Source organism: Stomoxys calcitrans, chromosome 5 (assembly GCF_963082655.1).
Source record: "Stomoxys calcitrans chromosome 5, idStoCalc2.1, whole genome shotgun sequence".
Lineage (NCBI taxonomy): Eukaryota > Metazoa > Arthropoda > Insecta > Diptera > Muscidae > Stomoxys > Stomoxys calcitrans.
This window is the reverse complement of record NC_081556.1, coordinates 63,885,542-63,905,488: the sequence shown is the minus strand read 5'-3', so window position 1 is coordinate 63,905,488 and position 19,947 is coordinate 63,885,542. Positions and strand designations below refer to the sequence as shown.

General features: G+C 40.3%; 1 protein-coding gene across 3 annotated transcripts in view; it reads right to left on the bottom strand.

Moving 5' to 3' along the window:
• The window catches only part of LOC106084261 (poly(U)-binding-splicing factor half pint), a 249,185-nt gene extending 230,440 nt beyond the window's left edge, over positions 1-18,745 (bottom strand). For 2 of the 3 annotated variants that reach the window (XM_059369504.1, XM_059369505.1), the window contains exon 1: positions 18,476-18,564. Coding sequence is in view for 1 of the 3 variants with exons in the window: in XM_059369503.1 (XP_059225486.1) it covers positions 18,476-18,563; positions 18,615-18,617 (91 nt within the window). In the remaining 2 variants the exon portion in view is untranslated. Of the gene's footprint in view, positions 1-18,475; positions 18,565-18,614 lie in introns of those variants that run through there. The other variant, XM_059369503.1, reaches the window with a different exon arrangement.
• Positions 18,746-19,947: the final 1,202 nt, after the last annotated feature.

Genomic DNA, 19,947 nt, shown 5'->3' with positions numbered 1-19,947 from the left:
TCATTGAAATTTTATGTTTGGAAAAATGTCAATTAAATTTTACGTTTGGAAAAAATTTCATTTAAATATTATGCTTTAGAAAAAATTTCATTAACATTAATTTTAAGCTTAGAAAAAATTAATAAAAATGTTATCTTAAAAAATTCTATTGAAATTGTGTTTTTGGAAAAATTTTATTAAAACTTTGTCTCTATGTAGAAATTCGACCAAAATCCGTTCATATTTTTAGGAGTCATAGAGGAAATAATTGTGCAAAATTTCGAGAATATCGGTGTATAAATGCGCTTGCAAAGGCTCTGGAAGTGACATTCGGGCAACACACATGCATGGGAGCTATATCTAAATCTGAACCAATTTTTATAAAATTTCGCGAGGATCGGTTGACGTATGACGGTATTATCGGGAGCTATCTCCAAATCTGACCTGATTTCTTCCAATTTCAATAAGCTTAGTGTCTAGACCAAAAAATGCCTGTTATAATTTTTTACACAATTTAACATAGACATACAGACCAACAGACAGACCGATGGACAGACAGACACAACAACAGACGGATGGACACACAGAAGCACATAGCTCAATCGAATAAGAAAGCGACTCTGAGTGGATTGACGTGATTTTTTATAGGTCTATATCTCTTCCTTGTACGGTGTATGGTATAAAAATATTTAAAACTTTTGCCTGTATCTTGAATAATTTCAGTTTTCGAACAGTTTGAAAGTTCATACTCGGAAATGTAGTACGAAACTTTTAAAATTGTTTAGTATAATAACCTAAAATCAATCTGGACCAAATGACCCATTTGCAACGGCCAACGACATACATCAATAAAAAGTATCTATAACAAATTTCATGCGAAGAGCATCATTCGTTTGAACGTTATCGTGATTTCGGCTATCTGTTCATTGGAGTCGAGTAAAAATTGCTCAGCCTCGCAGCCCTGGACAAAATAAGATAAATTGTTTCTATACTGATTGAATCTTCTCGCAATGAATTGTATACATTGGGTCCCAAATTAAAGAGCCATATTCAAGTATACTACGAACTTAGGAAGTATACAAATGTTCAGTGATATCACTGAATCCCTTACTCCAGCGCTTCAAAAAAGCAAGAGCAATGTAAACTTTATTGACTACTTTGCATGTATGTCTTTTGAAATCTAGCCGTTGATTCATCAAAATCCCAAGATCCTGAATCGAGTCTACAGTTTCAACTTCATCACCTCCTACATAGTAGTTTACATGAAAAGCCGTTGTACAGGAAAAGGAAATTGTTTTGCATTTAGCTTTGTTTAAGTCCATTAGATTTAAATTATACAATCGAAAAAATTTTTAAGGTCTAAAACTCTCAATGCCAGTAGGCTTATCGAATGAATTGAATATCTTGACATCGCCAGCAAAAATCGAAACATTGGATTTTTTCATTTCATCGCCACTCCTATGGATGACCACCATAAATGACCTATTACGGATGCTGACTGAGGAGGGATAATACAACAGGTGCAGAGAAGATGTTTTCATTGCGGCTATGAGACTTAAGGCGCTGGAAGATTGGATAGAGGACAGGAGCAGGTCATACCAACGCGGTATAATCTTGGCGACGATAGGAAACCTGGAAGGGATGGTAGAGGTTTCCGATCGGATTGACGGAACCCTAGTATTTCCATATGGAAGATCATGTTACACGGGTGGATCAAAGCTAGAGGAGAGGGTGGGCCTGGGGGTCTACATTGACAACCCGGGGACTGCGATCCGCCTGACCATAATACGGTCCTGCAGGCGGAGATGTTAACTCGAGGACAATAAACAGGCAATAACAACCAGGTCGGTAAGTTCACGAACAGTCTTGGAATGTAAGAAGGAGACTAACGCATTTTTGGGGTGTCGGGGCAAATCCGAGTAACTGGAAATGAGAAAGCTGACGATTTGGCAGTGAAAGCCTGAAAGCTGCCGTCTATAAACTTGAGGGCGTGGGCGACGAATGCGCATGTAACCCCATGGAACAGCGAAACGTTCGGAAGGACGGCAAAAATCCTATGGGGACCAAAGAGTTTTGTCCAAAATTGTTACGAAAATATTTCGGAACTTCAGAAACATCTGCCTAATTTTTTATTTTATTGAAATTCGATACTTAGAAAGCCAATCAAGGCCTATTGTACGTGTATTGCGGAAATAAACTATGCTCAGTAAGAAAAACGAAATTTTAGATTTTGTTAAACAATTAAAAGAAGAACAATATAATATATAATTAAAAGGCTTCCCACGACATATGTGTTTTTTGACATACTTTAAAAGATGTTTTTTAAATAAAAATGAGGCGAAAACGAAAAAAACTTAGACATATACATATGTATCTACATACATAGTCTAGGATCCGGTAAATAAGGAAAACCAAGCTTTGAAGCTTAATTCGTTTAACTATATCGCCGTGATTTTATAAAAAACCATAAAAATTAGTTAAATAAAGTTTGTAAAATAAGTTCAGCGTCTGAAACAGACAAGGTAAAACTTTGAAGGTCGTATAACTTAAATATTTTCTAAAAAAATGCGTATACAAATATAAATTGTAAAACCAGAATAAAGTGTAACAGAACTGTAGTGGAATACAGTAAAGTGTTTTAACGGAAATCGTTTAGTCAAAAAGCGATAAAAGAAAAGTTAACGAATTTGGCATTCAGTAGCCACTTTTAACGATAATCGACATCATTAAAATCAGCTGTTTTCGCTAACGAACTTATATTCGTTAACTAAACGACGGACACTTATTTGGTGTTTACTTTAATGAAATAAATGAATATAAATATTTACGATGGCTTTGGAGTATTTTTCTCTTGTTTTTTCTTAAAACATTTCGGATGTGTGGCTGTACAATCAATATTCGAATAAATTGGTATTAATAGCACGTTTACTAAACAATTGTGTACATTTAATTTAGATTTGTGATGTTTTTAAATTAAAAAAAGTAGAATTTCAGACTATGAGAAGCAGTATTTATTATTTTTGTCGAATCCCTTTGTGTTGTTTTTTTTTTTTTTTTTTTGGTTGAGTTGCCAGAAAGAAAAAATAGATAACGATTTCTGTTAAGGAGGATTTAGGGAATAACACAATCGTTAGGTTAGGATAGGTTTAAGTGGCAGTCTGCCATCAGACTCACTTAAACGTTTTCGTCCATTGTGATACCACAGGAACAGAAGAATGTTCACATCCGCTAAATCAGACAGGTTCTCAAAGAAATGAGAACCTAAAGTGGAACTCCTTCTAACCGCTAGTGCGGGACTCACACACAGAAGGTGTTCTAAGTCTTTTCTTCCCCGATGTACCTACAGCTTCTGCAAAACTAACTACCGCTTTAGGAGAAATTTAGTAGTTAACCGAATGTCAATTTCTATTCTTTCAAACATGAAATATCCTTCTTGTTCGATACAAGAATATTGTGATAATGGGCGATTTCAACAGAAATCTTTTTGATCCCTCCATCGCTGCTCCCATAAGGCAGTCCTGCAACAAAATGGGAGTGTCTGTTTCCCATAACAGCTGTCCGACTCGTTTTCTATCAATCTACCTCGTTGACTGATTACTTTTTGCTGTCACAACCACAATATTTGTGCCGTACCGGTATATATCTCTCTTAACATCTCCGTGGGGAGAAATGATGAATTTTATGAGTTTTTTGATTACAACAAATTCAGTGAACCAGAGTTGCTTGAAAAGGTGGGTTCAGCTGGGCTTAAACGAATGTTTTCGACTACTGATGTTAATGATCAACTGGAGTTATAAGAGTGCGGTCAATCGCGGATTTGGCATATAAAGGGTTTCTTCGAGATATAAGCGATGATAACTGGGGAACATACTGCAAATTGAGGAACCGCGCTAAGAGAGTGAAAAGAAGGACTAAGAAGAATGTGCATCGTGCTCTGTTTGATAGTTGCAGTTACTCCCATTCCTCAGGAATCTGTACTCGGTCCCCTCCTATTCAAAAACGGAGTTCCTCAGGGATCTGTACTCAGTCCCCTCCTATTTATTTTGTTTTTGAACGACTTATTTATGACTTTAACGACTTTATTTGCGGACGATGTTCAGTTATTGTTTGTAGGTAACCGTCGCTCTTTAAACGTTCTTCAATCGAAGATTGATTTGGCCTTGCCTTGCTTGGCTCTATGGATGTCTGCGAATCGTCTGTATGTGAATGCGGCAAAGACTAAGGCTCTCTTCTTCGGAACGAATGATAGTCCAAGCGTGAGGCTTGTATATAATGGGGATGAAAAAAGGGTTTGTCCATAACATTCAGTGCTTGTGCATACTTTGGATGATAAATTGCCATTCGATTTGCACATTGTTAATGTTGTCGTCAAGATAACTCTTGGCTTGCGCCAGCTTTATAGCACAGACTTGGTATTACCTCGATATATTAAGGAACGACTGGTTTATGCTCTTATAATGCCACATCTCCTGAACTGCCTTGAGGTATATTCTGGCAATACTGCAAGTAACATGTTGAAGGTTAAACTTACTTTAAATAGAGTAGTACGCTATATTTTTTCCTGCAGGTTATTCGATTATATTTCCCCGTTTGTTAAAAGTTTTCTTGGTTGTTCCTTCCATGATTTTGTTAAATGTAGAAATCAGATTATGTTCTTCAAAATCGTTAAGTCCCGTGATCCAATATTTCTGGTAAATATGTTCTCATTTTCTCGCTCTACTCGAGTTAATCAAATACACATACCAAGAGTTCTACCCCCTATGGATGGAATGTTTTCTATAAGAGTAGCACGTCAATTTAATTTACTTCCTAACTCCTTGCGTGTTTTCAATAATGCTAATGATAAATATCAGAAAAACTGCTTCGACACTTTGATGAGATACAATAGGATGATTTCTCTTTTAATTTTTTTTTCTTTTTTTCAGGTTTTCCTTTCGCTTTTACTTTTTGGTTCTGATTATCGCGTTCAAAAAAAAAAATAATAATAATAAAATTAAATAACCTCTTGTTGAATATTAACAAGTAAAAGCGTGCTAAGTTCGGCCGGGCCGAATCTTATATACCCTCCACCATGGATCGCATATATCGAGTTCTTTTCCCGGCATCTCTTCTTAGGCAAAAAAAGGATATAAGAAAAGATTTGCTCTGCTATTAGAGCGATATCAAGATATGGTCCGGTTTGGACCACAATAAATTATTAGTTGGAGACCTGTGTAAAATGTCAGCCAATTCGAATAAGAATTGCGCCCTTTGTGGGCTCAAGAAGTTAAATAGAGAGATCGATTTATATGGGAGCTATATCAGGCTATAAACCGATTCAGACCATAAAAAACACGTATGTTAAAGGTCATGAGAGAATCCGTCGTACAAAATTTCAGGCAAATCGGATAATAATTGCGACCTCTAGAGGCTCAAGAAGTCAAGATCCCAGATCGGTTTATATGGCAGCTATATCAGGTTATGAACCGATTTGAACCATATTTGGCACAGTTGTTGGATATCATAACAAAATACTACGTGCCAAAATTCATTTAAATTGGATAAGAATTGCGCCCTCTAGAGGCTCAAGAAGTCAAGACCCAAGATCGGTTTATATGACAGCTATATCAGGTTATGGACCGATTTGAACCATACTTAGCACAGTTGTTGGTTGTCATAACAAAACACGTCGTGCAAAATTTCATCCCAATCGGATAAGAATTGCGCACTCTAGAGGCTCAAGAAGTCAAGACCCAAGATCGGTTTATATGGCAGCTATATCAGGTTATGGACCGATTTGAACCATACTTAGCACAGTTGTTGGATGTCATAACAAAACACGTCGTGCAAAATTTCATCCCAATCGGATAAGAATTGCGCACTCTAGAGGCTCACGAAGTCAAGACCCAAGATCGGTTTATATGGCAGCTATATCAAAACATGGACCGATATGGCCCATTTACAATACCAACCGACCTACACTAATAAGAAGTATTTGTGCAAAATTTCAAGCGCCTAGCTTTACTCCTTCGGAAGTTAGCGTGCTTTCGACAGACAGACGGACGGACGGACGGACAGACGGACGGACATGGCTAGATCGACATAAAATGTCACGACGATCAAGAATATATATACTTTATGGGGTCTCAGACGAATATTTCGAGTAGTTACAAACAGAATGACGAAATTAGTATACCCCCCATCTTATGGTGGAGGGTATAAAAATTTACACTATCGTTGTCGAAAATTAGAAGATTTTATAGAAATTTACACACTGTAAATTATCGTATAGCTTAGCTTAAATTACCTATTTTTATATTTCATATAATTAATTTAAGAAGTTTTATGTTTGAGAGTAGTGCTTATTGTAATTTTATTGAATGGACTTTAAAATTACAAATTTCAGAAAATAAAAAAAACGTCGTTGCTGGCAACCTTCAATCTGTCAGCATGTTTTCCGATAAGACAGTGACCTGTCATGACGTACACAATGACAGAGACGTCTGTTCTAGCCAATGACAGCAAAGTAGTAGACCTCTTCAAGTTTAGATTAGGCCACATAGTTTTGAAATGCTCACAGGCCCTTCTTTGTGACCATCTATCATTCGTTGCCCTTCGGGCCTGGTCCTGAAAACTTCCAGTATCCCTGGAATTTGTAAGGTAGTGCCTAGCCTCGCAAACTCGTCTGCTTTAGAATTCCCTGGGTTATCTCTCTGGCCCGACACCCAAAACAGGTGAATTTTGAACTGTTCAGCCATCTAGTTGAGAGATCTGCGACAGTCAAGACCGGTTTTTGTGTTCAGAAACACATTCTCCAGGGATTTAATGGCTGCCTGGCTGTCTGAGAAGACATTTATGCCAATCTTCGTAATGACATTATATCTTAGCCATTCCACCACTTCCTTAATTGGAAGGATCTGTTTGATACACACTGCAGTGGTCGGGTAACCTCTTCGATATGACCAGTTCTAGATATTTAGAGTACACCCCAGCCACCTGGTCGTTTAGTCTGGAACCATCCGTATAGAAGTCTATGTAACTTCAGTTACCAGGGATATCGTAGTTCCAATCGGTTCTATCAGGAATAGTGGTCCATTAATTGTTATCAAAAAGCGGCTGAGGTAGGGTGTAATCCACACTGCCTGGAACATCGGATATTGTATCAAGGATAACACAGTGTCCGTAGCCTCCACATGACCAATGAGAAAGCCCTCTTAACCTCACGGCAGTGATCCCAGCAATTTGGATAGCCACAATGTCAAGAGGCATAAGATATAACATTAAATTCAGTGCATCAGATGGTGTCGTCCTCAGTGCGGCTGTGATGCACAACAACAAGCCATCCTTTGGATCAGGTTAAGTATTGAGCAGTAGGTGGATTTTTCAAGCGCCGTCCACCAGACCACAACACCATATAGCATCAATCCCATGGCAGCCGGTTGTCCGCACCGGATTGACACGATGGAACCCTCATCAGCAAGGGCTACCGCCTTAGTGTTCGTGTTCGTCTTTCTTAGTCATGGAAGAGGCACATCCCGGAGAGCCTTCTCCGCACGCTTCTGGTCCGTGCCGAGATTGAAAAGAACCCCGGACTCTGGTTCTGATCGGTTTGCCAGAACCGCCTCTATCATCGGTCGGTGTCGGTGAGGTGTAACCGATGCATGGAGTGGGTACATTTCCGATCTTGCTCTGGCCTCACTTCACTACGGGAGTATAGTCATACTGGTTGTGTCGCAAGGTGCTGTGCGAACATAGCCAGCAGTAGGTCGCAAGTGTCGCCGCCATCTGCGTCCTCGTCATCGGACTATGTGACCCCCACGACCTCTCCTGTACGACAATATACGCAACAGCAGCATCCCAGCCCCAATATTGCCCGGCCAGTGCCTGTGTCTCAATTAATGGCCAAGATTACAACCCCGACATAAGTGGGTTACTATCTGGCCATAATCGTCTGGTTCTAGGGGACTTTATGCGCATCACACTTCATAGCATTCTCCCCTAGATAACGACCAGCGTGGCATTGCTTTGGCAGAGCAGATTGAAACTCCACGATTTGCACGGCGAATGAGGATGCCCGCACTAGGATTACGAGGAGGTGCAGCAGCTCGCCAGACATCTCCATTGCATCCCCTGATCTCCTGAGTGACGTATCCTGGCTAGCCGTCATCTCTTTGCGGTCAGACCACCTCCCCATAATTCTCACCATCGACAGACCACCCGACTTTATATCCTCTGAGCGCCGGAAATTTATCAATCATAAGAAGGCCGATTGGGCTGGTTTCAGAGAGTATGCCAATCACCGCTTCAGTGAACTGCCACCACCCGCGGATGTGCTAGTGGCCGAGAGGAAATTCCGAGACATCATTAACGCAGCAGCCTCTCCCTTTATACCAGCCGGTCGAATGCCCCAAGTGGGGCCCAGTTTCCCGGCGCAAGCAGTGGTACTCGCAGACTAGCGTGATGGGATTTGTGGTATGGACCCCACTAACACCAGAATCAGCGAGCTGAATCTGGAAATAAACAGGGTAATCAACGAACATAAGCGGAATTTGTGGCTGGCACTTGGAGCAATGTAACTTAGGCACCGGTGTAGGCAAACTGTGGTTTGCTGTTAAGTTACTCTCGAACCCCGGTAGACGGCATGACAGGACCTCAGTCACTTTTGGCGAAATAACCGTGACTGATCCGAGGAGATGCACCGTGGGCGAAGTTACGAATGTCATCCGTGGCGCCAAGTCATCTAGGGCATTGGGCCCCGACGAAATCTCTACATTGATGTTAAAGAATCTGGATTCACATGGAGTTGAGTACCTTACTACTGTCCTCAATCTGTCTTTGAACACTCTTATAGTTCCCGATGTCTGGAAAATGGGCAGAGTGATCCCGCTACTGAAGCCTGGAAGGGACCCGAGTTTGGGGGAGTCGTACAGACCGATCTCCCATCTCTCAAAGACGCATGAGGCATTACTCCTCCCGAGCCTCGTAGGAGAATATCCATTCGCCGAGCATCAACATGGATTTCGAAGATTGCATAGCACTACAACAGCTTTGCATGCCATCACCACACACATTTGCCGTGGCTTTAATCGAACCCAGGCCATGTGATAGGACGGTCCTCGTGGCACTGGACCTATCGAAGACATTCGACACGGTCAGCCATGCCAAGTTATTTGAGGACATCGCCAACACGTCCCTCCAGCCAGGCGTGAAACGATGGGTCTTGAATTATCTGTGTGGTCGCCAGTCATTTGTGGAATTTAGGGATAAGAAGTCGAAGCACCATATAGTGAAGCAGGGAGTTCCCCAAGGTGGGGTGATATCTCCGGCACTGTTCAACCTCTACCTATCCTCCATTCCACCCCCTCCAGACGGCATAGAGTTCGTATCATATGCGGACGATTGTACGATCATGGCATCAGGCCCCCACCCATTGTTGGGGCCTGCGATAGGTTGAACGTCTACCTCAACGAACTTGCTTCATATTTCGCTGCAAGAAATCTGAAGATATCTGCTACCAAATCTTCAGCCACATTTTTCACTACATATACGCGTGAGGTGAATACTGAGCTGACTGTGATGGTCGATGGAGAAATGATTCCGACCATCAAGTGTCCCAAAATACTTGGCGTCACATTTGACAGCTCTTACACATTCTCCCCACATGCCACAGCAATTTGTGATAAAGTCAAAAGTAGAAACAAGGTCCTCAAGTCACTTGCTGGCAGCACTTGGGGTGCAGACAAAGAAACCTTGTTGACCACGTACAAATCAATTGGCCGGTCTGTGATAAGTTATGCAGCGCCAGTGTGGTCTCGTCAACTTTGTGATACGCAGTGGAATAATATTCAGATCTGTCAGAATGCCGCCCTCCAAACTGCGACGGGCTGTCTCCTCAGTTCTCATGTGGACCACCCCCATCAGGAGACAAAGATCCTACCAGTGCGAAGACATAACTACATGCTGTCTAAGCTATACCTTTTGGGCTGTTATCGCAGCGACCATCCAAATCATCATCTTGTGGATAGATATCTAGATCTAGAGCGTGGGGTTCAGCGCTACAAGAGAGAACCTCTAGATCAAGCGGCATGTCAAGCAGGTCTAGACAACATTCAAGCACACATGGTAGCAGATGCGGTAAATGGCTATTGAGTGAATGTAGTCCTTGGAGAACAACCGCCTCCCATTGCACCTGAAGAAATTGACCTCCCCCGGCGAATCAGAGTAGTTCTGGCTCAATTACGTTCCGGCAGATGCAGCCACCTCAACTCCTACAGAGCAAGGATTGATGCCGACGTGCAAGATGTATGTCCCGATTGTAACTAGGGACCGCACGAAACACGTCACCTGTTTAACTGCCCGACCTGACCCAGATCCCTGTGAACGTACCCCATCTTAGTCGCAGTGTTCCTAGGTCTTGACACTCAACGGAATCAAGCAGACGAACACAATAAACTGCTACAACAACAACAACCATATAGCATAATAGGTCTGACAACTGCAGTATATACCCAATGCATGACACGCAGCCTAAATCCCCAACTTTTGCCAATATCTCTCTTGCAGGTGTATAGGGCAAGAGTGGCCTTTCTTGCCCTTTCCAAAATGTTGGATTAGAAGTTCAATTTCCTGTACAGCAAAACACCCAGGTATTTTTCGTTTTCTGTAAATGGAACATCCTCTTCACCCAAGGAGACAGGTTCCTCTGTAGGCAACTAGTATCTCCTGCTGAAAAGAACTACTTCTGTCTTGCACGGATTTATACCCAGTCCACTTTTGGTAGCCCACTTTGCTGTTGAACGTGAAGCTTCCTGAAGTATATCTCTTAGAGTGCTGGGAAACTTTCCCCTTTGCCACGTCATCAGCATACGCGACCACTTTTACGCCTTTTTCTTCCAGAGAAAATAATATATTGTTAATGGCTATATTCCAAAGTAGAAGACACAGTACACCTCCTTGAGGAGTGCCTCTGCTGACCCATCTTTTTAGATGGATCCCAAGACTGCCGTAATGAATCTTTTAGTAAGTAAGTTATAAATAAACTTTCTTACGGTAGAGTTGATGCCTATAAACTCCAACTCCTTCATGATTAACGTCGGTTTTACATTATTGAAAGCACCTTCAAATGCAAATGCAAATTTTGCCCACGAACATTCCACTAAGGAACAGGGGCAAACTTCTCACATGTCAATGAGTGCAGTCCGATTAAAGTTTAAGCTCAATGATAAGGGGCCTCCTTTTTATAGTCGAGTGCGAACGGCGTGCCACAGTGCGACACCTCTTTGGAGAGAAGTTTTATATGGCATAGTACCTCACAAATGTTGCCAGCATTAGGAAAATACCATCGCTGAAATTTTTTTCTGATGGTCTCCCTAGGATTCGAACCCAGGCGTTCAGTATCATAGGCGGAAATGCTAACCTCTGCGCTACGGAGGCCTCCAAAAGAACCTTCAATGTCAAGAAATGCTACCGTTGTATATTCCTTGACAGCGAGAGAACCCTATCTGTAGCCGACTAGGTCGTGAAGAGTTGTTACAGTGGATTTGCCTCTACTATATGCATGCTGCTGCCGCGACAGGCGATATCCAGGGATCTTTGTCCTAAGATATGTTTCTATCAACCTCTCAAAGGTCTTCAGCATAAAGGATGACAGACTAATAAGACGAAAATCTTTCGCCTTCGTGTGGTAGGATTTCCTGCTTTTGGAATAAAAATGACCTTCGTGTCCCTCCATCCCACAGGTATATATGACATTCTGATACAAGCAGAGTATATCTCCCTAAGCCAGGAAACCAGACTATCAGATACAGCTTGTAATGCAACCTGTGATACATCATCAGGGCCTGGCGACTTAAAGGAGTCGAAACTTTCGACTCAGACACAATTTCCCTAATGGCCTCCGACGAATGCATACCAGTGACAACCTCTTCTGGCGCCACGTTGTCCGTTGGAGAATTTCCCGGGAAATGTGTATCAACGAGTAGTTCTAGTGTTTCCTCACTAGACATTGTCCATACATTCTCTGACTTCTGGATATACCCCACCGTAATAGGTCTCGAGGACAGAATCTTCCTTAGCCTAGAGGCCTCATCCTCCACGCTGCAGAATTCTACCCAGTATTTGTTCTGAGCCTTTCTAAGCTCGCCCTTATTATTTCTTAGCTCAGCCTTATAAATGTCCCAATCGTGTGGTGCTCTTGTGGCTTTTGCTCTGTTGAAGAGTTTTCTGCAGTCCTTTCTTAGACCAACCAGCTCTGGGGTCCACAATGGCGGTCGCTGTTTGCCCCTTGGCTTGGCACTAGGTCATGCTGTCACAACCGAATCATTCAGAGCCTTCGTGATCCGCTTGATCACTATGTCTATATCCCCCGTAGTTTCCACAACATAATCGTTAGTGCAAACGATTTTTTTTAACTAAACGTTCAATATAAAATGCTGTGTTTTTGTAAGACGTTAGATCATTGTAACTCTTGTCTAACCTGATGCCAAATGAAGGGAGGCGAAATATTGTTGAAATAAATAAATAAAAAACAAACAACGTTGACCTAGAGCTTAATTATTCATCAAAAAGATACCAATCAAAATTCGAATAAAACTAATTAATAATAATTTAATCTAAACGATGTTCGTTATAAGTTACAGAAGAGCGGTACTGTTCTTATTTTACGGAAGTTTGCGATTACAAATCGCGACAAATTCGTGCAATAAATAAGGTTGAATCTGCGATTTTTTCGTGCGATTTTCATTTTATTTACATTAAATATCCTTGGCAACACTTAGATACAATGGTTTGCCTAACTTCAGGCGATTCCACGTTGATAGACAATATGATGACCCTAGGTTTCCGCCAACGATACGAACACAACGTATTTCTCTTCGAGTGTTAACACCCTTTTGAATTTATTTTTGATCAATAACCCCTCGAATATTGTATTATACGACCAAGTCTAGGCACCATGCTTCTCCAAACATGACTTTGTGACTTTTTCGTGACTAGAGGAATTTGAAAATATCAAATTTCGCCCATGAACATTCCACTAAGGAACAGGGGCAAACTTCTCACATATCAATGAGTGCAGTCGGATTCAAGTTTTAAGCTCAATGATAAGGGGCCTCCTTTTTATAGCCGAGTCCGAACGGCATGCAGCAGTGCGACACCTCTTTGGAGAGATGTTTTAAATGGCATAGTACCTCACAACCACCGCTGAAAATTTTTCCGATGGTCTCGCCAGTATTGGAACCCAGGCGTTCAGCGTCATAGGCGGACATGCTAACCTCTGCGCTACGGTGGCCTCCGTAGAGGAATTTAGACTACAGTATTTTGGAGGAGAAATACCATGAAGTTGATTGGGACGAAGTGTATGGTCGAACTTCTGTAGATCAGCAGCTTGAATTTCTTCAGGAGAACATCCTAATATTATACAATGCCAAAGTTCCTATAAATAGCAAGCATCATACTTCATCTAATAAGCCATGGTTTAATTCCACCACTAAAAGCTTATCGAGACAGAGCATATTCGAGGAGGAAGAGGTACAAAATCACAGAACTTTACGAGGAATTTCGTTCTGCACGCAGAAGCGTCATCAATACCGCTAAGACTGAATATTATTATTCGCGTTTTAGTTCTGCACTAGACTCGAAGAAGAGATGGAAAGTGATTCACGATATAGGTGTTGGAAGTTCAAAGATATCTGATAATTATAATTGCGACGTTAACGATCTTAACGAGGACTTCTTTGTCAACTAGGTGAGGGAATTTTCGAGTTCAGATGCGTTGCCTAACTCACTAAAACCTCATGATGAGGTTTTGACGAGTTTTGCACAGGTTAAATCGAATGCCATCGGGTCTGACGGTATTGACCTTAGGTTCATACGGATACTTCTCCCTCGCCTACTGCCTTTTCTTACCCATATTTTTAACAATATCTTGACTTCTTGTATATTTCCTACTTCTTGGAAACATGATAAATTATTCCCGCTCCTAAATCTAATACGGAATTCCGACCGATAGCGATTTTACATACCTTTCGAAGGTTTTCGAAAAGATAATACACAGCCAGATTGAGGAATATCTCGTTCGTGCATCATTATTGACGGCTATGTAGTTGGGCTTTCGCGCTGTTCATAGTTGTTATAGCACCCTAATAGAAGTTTCCGAGTCAATTCGGAATGAAATCGATGACAACAAGGTTTGTTTTCTTAGCCTACTCGACTTCCAAAGCTTTCGATACCGGAATTTGTTTGAAACTTCACCTGTTTTTCAATTTTACTGACACATCGACCAGGCTAAGAGCGTTATTTGTCTAATCATTCCCAATCGTTTTATTCTGGAGTCGTGAGAGCTGTTTGCCAAATGGTTTAGCCACCGGAAATTAAATGTGGCATTTAATGGTACTACTCAATTTTCAAATTCTCTTTATGGAACGAGGTTCTACTCGCTATTGAATATGACATGCCTTGTATTTGTGCACAAAATTATTTATAAACAGGAACCTGAATATTTTTTTGCTCGACTCAAATTTACTAGATCTAGAAGGGGAAGAAATATACACTTGAGACGGAAAAGCCTTGTCGGAATGACAATTCTTCGTCGGTACAATACGTCTTTGGAATGCTCCTCCTTACAAATTACAAGGTATAAGCAACGTAGTTACATTCAAAAATAAACTTATAAACTTCTTTCAGAACATGGATAATGTCTGTCAAATTTAATCAAATAACCTTTCTACATAATTATTTTTTTTTTTTTTTTCAATTGTATCAAGCTTTACATTTTTACTTAATTTTAATTTATTTAATTTTGTTACATTTCTAGCTGAACCGGGCTCACTCTGCTGCGCCTTCTTTTACTTTATATGAAACAAAATTATCCTTTGAATATTTATTTTCGACAATTAAAGAGCTTTTAGTGAAATACCATGCTACGAAAATAGTATATGCATATCGCTTGACTTAGAGTATAACAAAATAAGTGACTTTATCTGAATCCCATATGATCTTTATTAGACTACAAATTCGCTCGGAGGGTTTAATACCAATTAAGTTTGGATGTTTCGGGGGTAAGGTGGTCCCCCAGACAGTTGGCCCTGAAAAAAAATATCAGCATCGTGCCCTTCTCTCAAATACCATTTATTTGAATATCATATTGCCACTGGTTTAAGGAGAGTTTATAGGATGTGGCGTTCCCCAAATTATCAAATTCGTTTTCTTATCTCAAATACCTTTTATTTGAGCCACATATTGGCAAGTTGGTCCCGAAAGTGGATACCAATTTCGTGCTCTACTCCCCAATACCTTTAATTTGAGCCCCGCATTGTCGGTAAATATGCCCGATTTAGGGGTCTTTTGAGGAGTGCGGTGGTCCCCCAAACACTTAGCCCACTCACCATCATGTTCTATTCTCATATTTTTATTTATCATTTATTTGAACACATATTGCCATTGGCCTCGAAATTGGATATCAAATTCGTTTTCTAATCTCAAATACCTTTCATTTAAACACCTTATTGAAAAAGACAGCAAATATGTCCCGTTTGGGGTATGGGCCTTAAAAACTATCAATATCGAGCTCCACTGTCTTAAAGACCCAAATTGTCTTGGTGAGCAAATACGTCCATTTTTGGGGTTGTTATGGTGGTGGGACCTCCCCTAGACAGTGACTTGACCTTGAAAAAATATATAAGATTCGTGTTCTACTCTAAAATACCTCTTATTTGAGCCCCATATTGCAATGGTCAGCAAATACTTTCTATATGGGTGGTATTATGGGGTAAATTGGCCTCATAGACACTTATTCCCGAATATTGATATCAGATTCGTGCTTTAATCCCAAAGACCTTTCATTTGAGCCCCGTATTGCTATGGTCGTCAATTTGTCCTCTTTGGGGGAGGTTTTGGGGAGGGACGGCATTTGCATACCAAATTTTTGTTTTAAATGTCTCCTAAATCGCACCACCCATTTTCGAGAACAGGCTATTCTGAAAATTATAGTAAGGGGGAGAGTTCGTCCGCTCTTCAGATATCAAAAAATGTAGTACATTATTTTCACCACGGGATTATTATGCACCATCTGTGAAAATTTCAAGAAAATCGCTTCTGCCGTTTTTAAGTCTATTAGGAACAAACAAACACAAATTGATTTTGATATATAAGAATTATCTTGTTGTGTAGGATTAAACAAATAATCTTACATATACAAATCAATTTATGCTTGTTTGTTTGTGACTCAAATGAAAGGTATTTGCGAGTAGACCACGTATCTGATATCAACATTAGGTACCAACTGTCTTGGGAACGTCCCACCACCATAACAACCCCAAAATAGGACGTATTTGCTCACCAAGACAATTTTTGTCTTAAAGAGAGTGGAACTAAGTATTTATAGTTTTAGGGCCAATACCCCAAACCGTACATATTGCAATAAGGAGTTTAAATGAGATTAGAAAACGAATTTGATATCCAATTTTGAGGTCAATGGCAATATGGGGTTCAAAAAAATGATATATAGGTTTTTTCAGAATTGAGCATGTTGCTGATATATTTTCATGGCTAAGTGTTTGGGGGACCACCCCATTCCTCAAAACACCCCTAAATCGGGCATATTTACCGACCATGTCAATGTAGAGCTTAAATAAAAGGTATTGGGGGGTGAGCAAGAATTGATACCCACTTTTCGGGACCAAAATACCCCACAAACAGCAATTTTTTACTGACCATCGCAATATGGGGCTCAAATAAAGAGAGTAGAATAAGAATTTGATATGCAAAAGTAGGACTATGTATCTAGGGCATCACCCCTTCCCCAAAACACCCCCCAAAGGGTAAACATTTTTCGGCAATATGTGGCTCAAATCAAAGGTATTTGAGATTAAAAAACGAATTTGATAACCTATTTTGGGGCCATGTGTTTGGGGACCCCTCATCGTTTAAACTCCCCTAAACCAATGGCAATATGGGGTTTAAATAAATGGTATTTGAAAGAAGAGCACGATGCTGCTATTTTTCAGGGCCGATGGGACCACCTCATCCCCGAAAACACCCATAAATCAAATATCATGAGAATATCGGGCTGAAATAAAGTATTTTAAGAATAGAGTACACCTTACATCCAAAATTAAATTCTTAGACCAATAAAGATTATATGGGATTCATATAAAGGCACTTATATTGTTAAACTGTTAATTGAGCGATATTCTATTTTCGTAGCATGGTATTTCACTAAAAACTCTTTAATTGTCGAAAATAAATATTCCAAGGAAAATTTTGTTCCATATAAAGTAAAAAAAGGCGCAGTGGAGCGGGCCCGGGTCAGCAGTTAAATAAATAAATTAAAAAGATCAACATATTTGTTGCAAATACTTTTAGTATGCTTGAAACAAAAGTTTAATGCCAATATTCAAAAAACTTATTGTAGCGTTAAAGTAGGCTTATTTGACAGATTTCCTGGATATTATTGTCAAATAAGCCCACTATAAAGCTGTTTTAAGTTTTGTGAATACCGGTGTAAAATTGTAATATTATTACACTACTTAACAACACATATATGTTCTTATTGTGTTTTTCATTGTATGATGACGAAATGCAAAGCGAAACACCTTTTTTCACACATCCGTTTGTTACGGCATTGCATTGTATGTTACAATTTTGAATTTTAATTTTCATAAATAAGCGCATTTATTCTCAATTCCCAGAGGCAAGTCTGTCCGATTTGAAACCGAAAATTTTTAACGATTTCCGATATAGATTAAAATTGAATTCGCAGAAACCTTGTGAGTGCGGTTTTCAGAACAGGCCTGTGATATTTCAATTTTGAATGAACCCAGACTTTTAAGGTCCACAGCTCTTGGAATAAACGTCTTAAATGGCTGAATGCATCACAGGCGTTCTAATAACACAACCAAATCGACAGTTGTCCAGTCCAAGCGAAAACATTAGATAGCGACGCCCGATTTTTTTACGTCAATTTGTACACTCGTGATTTTTTGGATTTGTTTTTTATTATTCCCAAAACAATCCTAAAACGTTAAGATTGGATTTTTTTGTTAAAATTACACATATTTGTACATTTTCCGAAAATCGATGTTAGTGCTTTTTTACGCTTACAATTTTGATTTTGTTGGCATCACTGACCATCTTAAATAATCGACTAATTTGAGCACTGCTAGCAAATTTTTTTTATCACGTATGTATATACAGCAAGATACCAAAGAAAGTGCCGGCCACCACCGAGCACAAATATGCCATGTTAGTATCAACTAAAATAATTAGTTATTATAAGCCCTAGACAAAGTTTTGTTAATTTCATTTCTATAGCACTGGAATACTGAAATTGATGTTCAAAACAATATACAAAAAAAAAAAAAAAGTTGAAAGAGTAGAAACAAACCCTATCGTATTTTAATATATTACGCTGCTCAAAAGAATTAATAGACCTTCGTTTGAGTCATGCGTAATATAGATGTAAACGTGTTTTTATCATTAAAATTTTTGTGCTTAAATTAATCATTATTTATATATTTACCAGATTCTAGTCGAAATTTCTTTGAGGGTGACATGGAATCATTAGCACTATCATCGGACCGAGGGGAACGTGTTCTTTCACTAGTTGCCTAAAACGATATAAAATTATGAACACAACCAAGAACCATAAAAACAATTACCATTTCAACACAATGATTTCCAGTATCCAGCAAAAGTTTAAGTTTATTACCGAACTCGAAATTAAATTTTTGACATGTGCTAGTAACAAAATTGCAAGACGCCAAAACTAGGGATCTAAAAGTCGACTATCGACTAATCGATTTATCGACTTTTGTGTAAAAAGTCGAAGTCGACTATTCTGGCTAAAAAGTCGAATTATCGACTTTGAAGTAAAAACAAAAATCGAAAAGTCAAGATTCGACTACCGTGAAGTTAAAGTACGTTTACATTGGTCACTTTTTTTTTTGCTGACAATTTTTGTAGGATGGCTGAAAATAGATAAGGTACCAAATAGGCTACTGTTTTCAAAAATTATGTATGGTGGTGGTGCGTGAAGGTACCAAAGGCTGCCGCCTCAGTCTACGGGTTCGTCATGGGAGAAGCACATCTCAGAATCCCCTTTCCGCGAACTTCTGGACCGTACCGGGATTCAAAACAACCCCCGACCCTGTTTCTGTTCGGTTTACCAGAACCGCCTCCATCATCGGTCGGTTGTTGTTGTTGTTGTAGCAGTTTATTGTGTACTATCTTTCGTCTGCTTGATTCTGTTGAGTGTCAAGACCCAGGAACTCCGCGACTAAGATGGGGTGCGTCCACAGGGATCTGGGTCTGAGTCGAGTGGGTCTGGCCGGGCAGTTAAACAGGTGACGTGTATCGTGCGGTCCCTGGTTACAGTCGGGACATACATCTTGCACGTCGGCATCAATCCTAGCTCTGTGGGAATTGAGGCGGCTGCATCTGCCGGAACGTAATTGAGCCAGAATCACTCTGGTTTGCCGGGGGAGGTCGATTTCTTCGGGTGCAATGGGTGGCGGTCGTTCTCCAAGGACTACATTCACTCGGTAGCCAGTTAACGCGTCTGCTACCGTGTCTGCATGAATGTTGTTCAGACCCGCTTGATATGCCTCTTGATCTAGAGGTTCTCTCTTGTAGCGCTGGACCTCACGCTCTAGATCATGTAGATCTACCTTAAGGCTTCTGGGCGGTGGGTATCTATCCACAAGATGATGATTTGGATGATTTCTGCGATAACAGCCCAAAAGGTATTGCTTAGACAGCATGTAGTTATGTCTTCGCACTGGTAGGATCTTTGTCTCCTGGTGGAGGTGGTCCACATGAGAACTAAGGAGGCAGCCCGTCGCAGTTCGGAGGGCGGCATTCTGACAGATCTGAATATTATTCCACTGCGTGTCACAAAGCTGACGTGACCACACTGGCGCTGCATAACTTACCACAGACCGGCCAATTGCTTTGTACGTGGTCAACAAGGTTTCTTTGTCTGCACCCCAAGTG